This window comes from Leucopleurus acutus (assembly GCF_964270905.1).
Source record: "Leucopleurus acutus genome assembly, chromosome: 8".
In the NCBI taxonomy this organism is placed as follows: domain Eukaryota; kingdom Metazoa; phylum Chordata; class Mammalia; order Artiodactyla; family Delphinidae; genus Leucopleurus; species Leucopleurus acutus.
Genome location: NC_139151.1, coordinates 58384675 through 58394931, shown reverse-complemented (window position 1 = coordinate 58394931; position 10257 = coordinate 58384675). Strand labels below are relative to the sequence as shown.

The following is a 10257-nucleotide window of genomic DNA, read 5'->3' as shown; positions in this document are numbered from 1 at the left end:
ACTTAAGAACAGGTAGCAGGCTGGATTTGGTGCGAGGGCAGTTTGCCACCCCTGTCCAAAGGCAAAGGTGGAGTTAGGAGTGAGGATGCATAAGCAGAACTTAAACTGCTTTTCTTAACACATCCTATTATTGCCTCCACCAGTGGCACTATCTTTCTTTTTTTCTTTTTTTTTTTTTGCGGTACGCGGGCGTCTCACTGTTGTGACCTCTCCCATTGTGGAGCACAGGCTCCGTACGTGCAGGCTCAGCGGACATGGCTCACGGGCCCAGACACTCCGCAGCATGTGGGATCTTCCCGGACCGGGGCACGAACCTGTGTCCCCTGCATCGGCAGGCGGACTCTCAACCACTGCGCCACCAGGGAAGCCCAGCCCTATCTTTCAAGTTGCAGCCACTTTCCCTCACCCTCAACAGTTGAAAAGAGTCTTGTGACTCCCTAGGGGTTTCTCAGTTTTGTTGTTGTTTTGCTATTTTTCTGGATTCCACATTCCCTTTATAGTCCTAGGGAGGAAGTAGCATATGGTAATTCATCACTTTGGCAGGAATGGGAAACCAAGTCAATAAATGTTTTCTTTTGTGTTTATTTATACATTTTTTGGGCAGCAAAACTGTGTTTATTAAAAAAAGAATGCACTATGAACACACTTCACTGCTTTGGTTGAAGAACCCCAGCTAAATAAAAAGACCAATATTAAAAGCAGCATTAACTGGTTACTGCCTTAAATATACATTAAAAAGAATCAAATGCTACAGTGTAGGAACACAATCACCCCCATGTCAGAAATCACAACTTCTTCCAAATAAAGAATATGATCCATCGCCATATTGAATTGATATTTATTTCAGGACATGCCATGTCAAAATAAAACAAAAGAGTCAACCCTTGCCTTTAACAATAATATTGTATTATAAAAGCACTTTACAACTCCATCCCGTCTTTGAGTACAAGTTACTGGGGGGTATGTGGGCTAATGATTATCTGAAAGCATTTCTCTATTCAGACCCATAATCCAAGTGCTCTCTGAATATTATAAGGTTGGACAATAAGTGGGAAGTGGAGGAGGAAGAGGGGAAGGAATAAGGTTCTCCCAGTTAAGGGTTTTGTTGCAATGAGGGGATGAGGAAGTATGAAGATATTTTTGTTGCCTTTTCATCCTTATACTGTGTTAAGTAATGCTTACAACATAAATTCAGCAGGCTTTTCCTGAGCTGTAACTCAGAAATTTTCTTCTTGCAAACAATGTATTTACAAATGTATTTATTAACTTACACAGCAATCTCACAATAACTAGTAAAGATTAAAATGGTGCACTCCTAGTATATTTGTTTGCAGTGTTTTAAGGGAAATACATATTGCCATTGTTATGAAGCTCTAAATAAAATATCTAAAAATTGAAAGTAGTTTTAAAAAAGGCAAAGAAATAAATATCACCAAAGAAAAAAGATTAATTGTAGCTTAAATACAAAATTAAATCACTAGTGAATTAAGCAAACTATACAGATCTAATAAAAAGCAAAACTGGATTGAGAGAACATTAAAAAATGCTGAAAAATAAGGCATAAATCTGCATATTAAGTTTTATTTTCATTCTCTCCTTTCCCTCTTCTATGTATGCTTTTTCAGATCTGCCTCTAGGGCTTATAAGAAAACTGTTTCCACTTTCAATTTGACCTCAATTGTCCTGGGCAAAGTATTTGCTATTCTCTTGAGGATTCTTTAGTTGGTAAGGTTTAGATATCATTGTTTCTACTAGTTACAGTAGTTTCGATCAAAGTGCCAAATTTAAATTCTTCCACTGGTTCTTCTTAAAGGAATTTGATTACTACAGTGCCTTGCCTGCACAGCATTTCAAAAAAAAGGAAGAAAGAAAGGAAGGAAGAAAGAAGGAAAGAAAGAAAACCCAAGAGAAATCTATTGCCTAAAAAAGTTTAGTTTTGTTTTTTAAACAAACAGAAGAACTCGATTTTGACAAATTTAAAATCCTGGAAGAAATAGATCTTAGAAGAATTAAATATTTAAAACCTGTTCTGAAGCACTTTTACTTTTCTCTCCCGGAGTCTAACATGTGAAAGAATCATTTGTTTTGGTCAGAAATATATTTTATGTTCATTTACTTGTAAGTACTCAGTATGTTCATTAGGACTCATTCTGAAGACACACCAGAACCCTTTCCTTATTCCAGCACTGCCTACCATGATAGTTGAGTTTTGACCTCAATTAAGGTCTAACTAATTTATATCAGTGCTTAAGAATAATTTTGGATATCTTGAGAGCAAGTGGTATTGCTAAAACTGAAGGATAATTCCAATGGGCTTGGTCTGACTACTGCTTTGCGCCCTCTTGTTTGTTTTGATGGAGGAAGGACTGGAATAGGAAATGGGGTAAAGAACAAGCAAGTAAAGCAGGGAGAGATCAAGTAGGTAGGCAAGTGCTGCTGTGAACAACTGCTCCTTAACCAAGCCACATACTGTTGAGATTTCCATCATTTTGAAGTACATTCTCATAACATTAAAAAGGAAACAAAAATGTTAAGAAAATGTATCTAATTTTTAAAGTTACCACTGGAATATGCTGCAATTGTTTGGCTTTTTGTAAAATATAAATAATGAAGACACTGACTTTTTTGTGCTTGTGAAGCTAATAGATCATCTCCAAGAGACAGGCAGCAATGCTGAATTGCAATACGTTATTACTGAAGGGAAAAGGTTCAAGCCAATATTCACACTGCAGTCAATGAAAGAGTAAGGGGGCCAAAGCAGTGAGCTTCTGGAGGAAAGTTGAAGATGCCATGGGGGATTAGCAGGAACAGCCTCCTTCGCTGACTGGTTGCTCCTGAGGCTTTTCCAGTTTTATGTCAATCACTGAAACAAAAGCTAAGGAACTATAAATGCGAAAGTACAATTCCAATTCTGCTGAACATCGACAATTCTGCTAAGATCCCCTTCCATTCCTATTTGGCTTCAGAGACTACTCAGCCACTATTTTCTATATAGCTCACTCACCATATAAGGTGCTCATATGGAATAAACTTGCTTATATCTCCTATATGCAGCAAGGTTCAGAATAAGGTTAATTCCTACTCATGGAAATCTATCCTAAGGAAATTATTCTACAGGAGTAAAAAATCATATAATGATGTTCCTTAAAAAATTATCTATAATAAAAATCTGAAAATAGCCTATAAGAGAGTTCCACAACAGGGAGAGAATTTAATAAATAATGGGGCTTCAACTCTATAGAACACATTATGCTGCTAAAATAAAGGCTTAGAAAACATAAAACATTCAGAAGTGGGAAGAGCTGAATACAAAGTGCTATGAATTCTATGGCTTAATAAAACTGTCTGCATATGGAAAAACACTAGAAGGTAAATATGAGACAAACAAGGAAAATATCAAAATTCAAAATTCTTTTAAATAACTAATATTACGTGTGCTTCATTCTGTCCCATTTCTGAAAGAAGAGGCCACGATAAAGCTCCAAACTTAGTTATCTCCTGCCTATGCCAAGTAGACAGTTCAAATGATAGAAAAAGCAGGGGAAGGAAATATGATATATATTGTGGGGAAAAAGCCCAGAGCCAAGGGATGTCAAAATTAAGAAGCAGGAGGGTGGGATGTTAAGAGTTTCCTGCTCATTAAAAATCAAGCAAGCAAACAAACACAAACCTTCTCACTGATTAATCGTAGTGAGCAGCAGCCTGCAAAGAATGCAACTGGATAACCAGATCTCATTCGTTATAGAAAAACTTTTTGCTCCTAAACCATCAATTCTTGGCTGTAAAAGGCAATGGCATAATATTCCTAAGCCAACCAAGTGGGGCTCTAAAGACTTGTAGTAACAATAAAATTTCCTGATGAAACAAAAAGGATACTGTCTTCTCTGCTTCTGTCCTGTGTGCTTTCCATTCCAGGTAGAGCTGCTGCAACACGTCGGAAGAGCTGTGGAAAAAGAGACGTGATAATTGGGAGGGAAAATTTAGCAAAAGGTATCAAGTAAAGGGATGACCACTGGATGGTTGAGTTAAAGGATATGGCTTCTGGGTTATTCCTTAGACCTTAGCACAATGAAAGCACATTAAAATGTCTATTTATTCTAAAAATGAATATCATGTGAAAACCAGCATGTCAAATACAAAGAGGATCCTTGCTTTCCAACGGGTGAGATTAGACATGAACAAATAGCTAAGAACTAAGGAGCAAAAATATCATTTGAGTCATAAAAACAAACTATTACAGGAACTCAGAGTAAGGACAGAATGTTCATTTAGTTAAACTGTATAGTGGCATTCCTATCTTTTATAATGAGTTAGGTTCTAAAGTTAGCGTACATATGGAGAAAGTCAATCTAGTCAAAATTGCCCTTGATAAATCCTTAGGAAATCACTATGTTAGAAACCACCATACCACACTCAATCCTGGTGAGATGTTCACTTTGAGAGGCATGTGGGAACAGAAACTGACTGAAGGAACAACAGATTCATACTCTCTACTTCATGTCCAATCCTAGCTATCCACTTACTAGGGAGAATGGCAGGTAAAACTGCAGATTATTTCAATCATTTCTTTTTGTTAGGCATGCAGTGTAAAATTCCTATAAATTAAAATGCATATATGATGTTAACTACCTTATACTAAGTACCTGCTTACTTGAGGCACTGTCTAAAGTTCTCTAGGGACACAAAAATGAACAAGCTGTGCTTTTTAGATTCAAGGAGCTCACAGTTTGGCAAAGGAGATAGGCTCAAACCATTCCTTGTGTTACAATGCAATGAGTGCTATGAACTAAGGAAGTAGAAAATGATATGGCAATACAGATGTAAGAAGGCCCTACTCAAGAGGCCGAGAAAAATCCTCAGGCAATGACATTTGAGTTGGGATTTAAAGACAGTTTTAAAGATTTCACATGGTTGAAAAGCATACCATACAAAGCACTCAGAGTTTAAGCACTCCATAAATGTTGCTGAATTAAAATGAGAAGAAACAGAAAGAAGGCCAAAGATGAAAGAATGGAACTATAAGTAATCTGTCTAGGGAAAGAAGTATAGAAAAGGAGCAAATCTTTATCTGTAGGCAATAAGTATGATGTGGTAGGATTAATGAAGATCTGAATAAAAGTATAATTGTCTTGGTTCTGTAACGTTTAGTAGCATTTAGAGATGTGCCAAAGTTAGGCATTAGCCTCAATATTCAACCAAAATCAGCTTTAGACTTAAAATTGCAGAATGCTTACTTGAACATCAGAAACTGTGCACGATCAAAGATCATGTGGTTGTGTAAATTACCATCAATCAAATCAATGTAACATTAATTGTATAAAGGTGGGTCCATTTGGATTAATATATGAATACTCAGTTTCAAATACAGATCAGCACTCTAGGGCTTCCCTGGTGGCGCAGTGGTTGAGAGTCCGCCTGCCGATGCATGGGACACGGGTTCGTGCCCCGGTCCGGGAAGATCCCACATGCCGCGGAGCGGCTGGGCCCGTGAGCCATGGCCGCTGAGCCTGCGCGTCCGGAGCCTGTGCTCCGCACTGGGAGAGGCCACAACAGAGAGAGGCCCGCGTACCGCAAAAAAAAGAAAAAGAATAAATGCTGCAATAATTAATGTCTGTGAAAGCTGTTAATTTTATGAACAAAAATAACTTAAAATTTACAAAGGCAAAATGAACACAGAAATAGGTTAATATAGTGCATTAGATAACTTTAGGAAGAATATTATGCCCTTTCAAAACTAGCAAGTGTTTATAATTAATTAATGCATGCAAAGTTGGACAATAATTCTAATCTTTTTGAAGTTTTTATATAATAGTATTAGATAATGAATTAAAAGCAGAATGTCAACTTTGTCAGCTCAAAATTTTATGCATCAGGAAAAGTCTAACACCCATTAAAAATCACTTTTCATCCAGAGATAAAGAATATAGAGTATGAAGGAAAAACACATTTTATAGACAATAAGAAAGCCTGAAAAAAAATGTGTTCCCCCTCCAACATCAACTGAAAACAACCATCTATTTAGTACTGCAAACCAGCAATAAGTATAGTGACTACTGGAATAATCTAGCAGCTGACAATGCGGCACTAAACCAAATCTTGTATCCCAGAAATTCGTTCTATAATGGTGATATTCAGTTTTGGCCGCAATGATTTTCAGGAATGGTTAGGTAGTCCAGACCGACTGGAGCACACAATATTCAAAAGGATTAGAATGAAGCTATATATATATATATATATATATAGAAAGCCAGACTAAGAAGGACCTGCAAAGAATATGGGCTTCATCTGGCAAAGGAAGGCACTAAAAAAAGCAGTGTGCATAAAGACTTCTTTCAATAATTCCAGTGTATTACTATGACTACAAAGACATACAAATCACATATTGAAAGCAAAAGATATTAAGGTGAGATGGCTAAAACCTAAAAGGTGAAGTGTTTACATTCTGGGTAGGCCACTTATGTGACAGGTCATCTTTTTGTTTTTCAATTTTCTCATCTGTAAAATGGGCTTAAGATAATAGTACACTTAACTGACTAGGTTACTGTGAAAATTAAGGGAAATCATTACGTAAAATGCTTAGGGCTGATCTTCTACATAGAAACTCTTTCATATACAGTAGCTCTCTTCCTATCAGAATTGAGTATCAGTCACAATAACCCATGGTCCTGTGGGCTAAGGGAACAGAATGTTTTGAAATTCTGCAAGAATTGTAGGACTACAGCAAAGCACCAATAGGCATAAAATCCTGCTTTAAGAAACTATGTAAAACTGACAGGAAAAATGTGGGGGGGTTGGGAGAGATCATCTGAAAATATTAAAGCAGAACTGAAATGTTCTTACTTAGGAAAATCCAGAAATCCTCCCCAAGATCTCATAGCTTGCTCGGACATGAAATATTTATTAAACTGCCTACTTGTTCAAGATACATAATCTTTCTGGCTTCTAAGAATATTTTATTATGGGCTAGCTTAGAAATTGAAAATTTTTTTTCATGGGGGAGGCATAGGGAAGGTCTGTTTACCTTCTGTGAAAATGGAATGAGGCTTACAAGTTTTGAGGTTTTTTAAAAAATTAAAGTAAGTTCTAGTTAGTGAAAAGTACATAACTAATGAGGTCTTTCAGGGAGGGTATTGTTAGAGTTACACCCATCTATCTATTCTCATAATATAACACAGGAATATCCTCCCCTGCTCCCAGCTCAATCTGTCTAGCTGATAGATCCTTCAGGATCCATTCCCTGATAACTCTGAGAAAAACCTCCCTACCCCATTCCCAGATTTCTTCAATCCCATCATCTTCCAATCTAATTAAACACTTCTATATATTCCAAGAGCATCCTGCATTTCTTTTTTTTTAATATATTTATTTGTTTGCTTATTTATTTATTTATGGCTGCATTGGGTCTTCGTTGCTGTGCGCGGGCTTTCTCTAGTTGCAGTGAGCAGGGGCTACTCTTCGTTGCGGTGCATGGGCTTCTCATCGCGGTGGCTTCTCTTGTAGCGGAGCACGGGCTCCAGGTGCGGAGGCTTCAGTAGTTGTGGCACGTGGGCTCAGTAGTTGTGGCTCACAGGCTCTAGAGCGCAGGCTCAGTAGTTGTGGCACACGGGCTTTGTTGCTCTGTGGCATGTGGGATCTTCCTGGATCAGGGCTCGAACCAATGTCCCCTGCACTGGCAGGCAGATTCTTAACCACTGCGCCACCAGGGAAGTCCCCTGCATTTCTTCTTTCAGAGCTTTTATTACACTGATTATAATGGGCTATTTACCTCCCAGTCTTTCCCTCTAGACTTTAACCACTGGAGGACAAGGTTCATATTCCATCTTTGTTATCCTAGTACCTGACATGTAGTAGATATTCTTGAAAATGTTAGTTGTAAGAATGGCTAATGCACGTGAAAACACATCAGAAAGCACACAGTGCAGTACAAATAGTTGATTAGTACCTTTATCCACTGGCTTCTTTGAGTTCATTTCCATCTGAATTCTCAGATAATTCTTAATATTTTTTGGCCGCGCTGCACAGTATATGGGACCTTAGTTCTCCAACAAGGGATCAAACCTCGCCCCCTACACTGGAAGCATGGAGTCTTAACCACTGGACTGCTAGGGAAGTCCCTCAGATAATTCTTTAGGCATGACTATCCATAATACTATTTAGCAGATGATCACAGATTTGAGAAAGCCTTTTTTTTTTTTTTTTTTTTTTTTTTTGCGGTACGCGGGCCTCTCGCTGCTGTGGCCTCTCCCGCTGCGGAGCACAGGCTCCGGACGCGCAGGCCCAGCAGCCATGGCTCACGAGCCCAGCCGCTCCGCGGCACGTGGGATCCTCCCGGACCGGGGCACGAACCCATGTCCCCTGCATTGGCAGGCATACTCTCAACCACTGTGCCACCAGGGAAGCCCAAGCCTGTTTTTTTAAATCAAGTAAAAGAAAAATTAGCAACACTTATGCCCATTGACTCCTCCCGACCCCAGAAAACAGGAAACAAAAGAAATCAATGTACTCAGTTTCTTGTAGAAAAAGGAATTATAAAAGGAATTTTAAATTTACATGCAGAGTGACAGTGAAGGAAAACGTTGATAAACTTCAACTAGATGGAAAAACAAATGCCACTGAATCTCTCCAATCAAATATGAAAAAGGATTTTTTAAAAACAAAGATTCAATTAACATAAGCAAATATAATGGGAGGAAACAACAATTAAGAGGGACCAGAACAGGGACTTCCCTGTTGGTGCAGTGGTTAAGAATCCGCCTGCCAGTTCAGGCGGGTTCGATACCTGGTGGGGAAGATCCCACATGCCGAAGAGCAACTAAGCCCGTGCACCACAACTACTGAGCCTGCGCTCTAGAGCCCGTGAGCCAAAAAAAAGTACTGAGCGCGCGTGCCATAACTACTGAAGCCCGCGCACCTAGAGCCCGTTCTCTGCAACAAGAGAAGCCACTACAGTGAGAAGCCCGCGCACCACAAGAAGAGTAGCCCTGCTCACCACAACTAGAGAAAGCCTGCGTGCAGCAACAAAGACCCAATGCAGCCAAAAAATAAAATAAATACATAAATTAATTAAAAAAAAAAAAGAGGGACCAGAACATTAACTGGTAGATCTGAGAAATATACACTTTTTTTTTTTGCCACACTGCGCGGCTTGTGGGATCTTAGTTCCCCGACGGAATCTAACCTGTGCCTCCTGCAGTGGAAGTGCAGAGTCCTAACCACTGGACCGCCAGGGAATTCCCCAGAGAACTACACACTCAAAGAAAGCAACAAGCCTCCATTATCTACAAAATTAAATATATTCGACACGGAAGAGTAAATAGGTTAACATGACCCCATAGGTCCCCCCACTCTTTTATTTTTACCTTTGAGAATTAGAACTAAATACTTCAGGAAAGCTTTCTTGAAAGGTTATGTGTGAAGTCCTTCCTTCAAGACCAGTAGTTCTCAACACCTATAGTGCATTGGAATTACCCAGGAAACTTAAAAACAAGCAAAACACCAGATGCTTGGGTCCCACCCCCAAAGACAAATTCAACTAGTTTGGGTGGGGCTAGGTCCTTAGTACATTTCATTTAAAATTCTCCAGATGAGGGACTTCCCTGGTGGTCCAGTGGTTAAGATTCCATGCTTCCACTGCAGGGGGCACAGGTTTAATCCCTGGTCGGGGAACTAAGATCCCTCAAGACCCGCAGTGTGGCCAAAAACAACAAAAACCCCCAAAATCTCCAGATGATTCTAACGTGCTGTGAGGGTGCTGTAAGGCCAATGCTGTAACAATAATCTGTAAGGAGTGTGAAGTAATCAATCAAATCAAGTAGGCAAGAAAAAAGGTAATACTGAGTGCTTAACTTTACATATTTTCTCATCGTAATCCTTGCAGTAACTTGTGAGGAAGGTATTAATATCTCCATTTTATAGAAATCTAAGGCTAAAGAGAGTATTTGCCATCCACCAAATGAATAGCAGAGCCGAGATTCTAAAGTTCATATTTTTCCTACTACCTTATGTTGCCTAGTATAAATGGAAATTCTTTCTATATGGAAAGCACTGTGGAAAGGGCTGTGTGAAGAAACAGCTAACAATCTTGCGAAGAGGAATTTGCTTTGTGAAACACTATTATGATATACAAAAATCACAGACATAAAAATTGAATCAATGTATTTGAAAAATTTGGTGCTCCCTCAAAATATTTCAATTAAATTATAGGGTTGGCCAAAGGTTCGTTCGTTTTCTTCCGTAAGATGGCTCTGGTAGCGCTCA

The 10257-nt window shown here is 38.9% G+C and overlaps 1 protein-coding gene across 2 annotated transcripts in view; it reads right to left on the bottom strand.

Annotated features, from left to right (window-relative positions):
* Positions 1-822: 822 nt before the first annotated feature.
* Positions 823-10257, bottom strand: part of RAB6A (RAB6A, member RAS oncogene family) — a 73638-nt gene continuing 64203 nt past the window's right edge. For both annotated transcript variants that reach the window (XM_082844188.1, XM_082844187.1), the window contains exons 7-8: positions 3877-3943; positions 823-2863 (exon numbers count right to left, since the gene is read on the bottom strand). In XM_082844188.1, coding sequence (XP_082700314.1) covers positions 2799-2863; positions 3877-3943 — 132 coding nt within the window. In that variant the 3' untranslated portion in view covers positions 823-2798. The remainder of the gene's footprint in view (positions 2864-3876; positions 3944-10257) is intronic.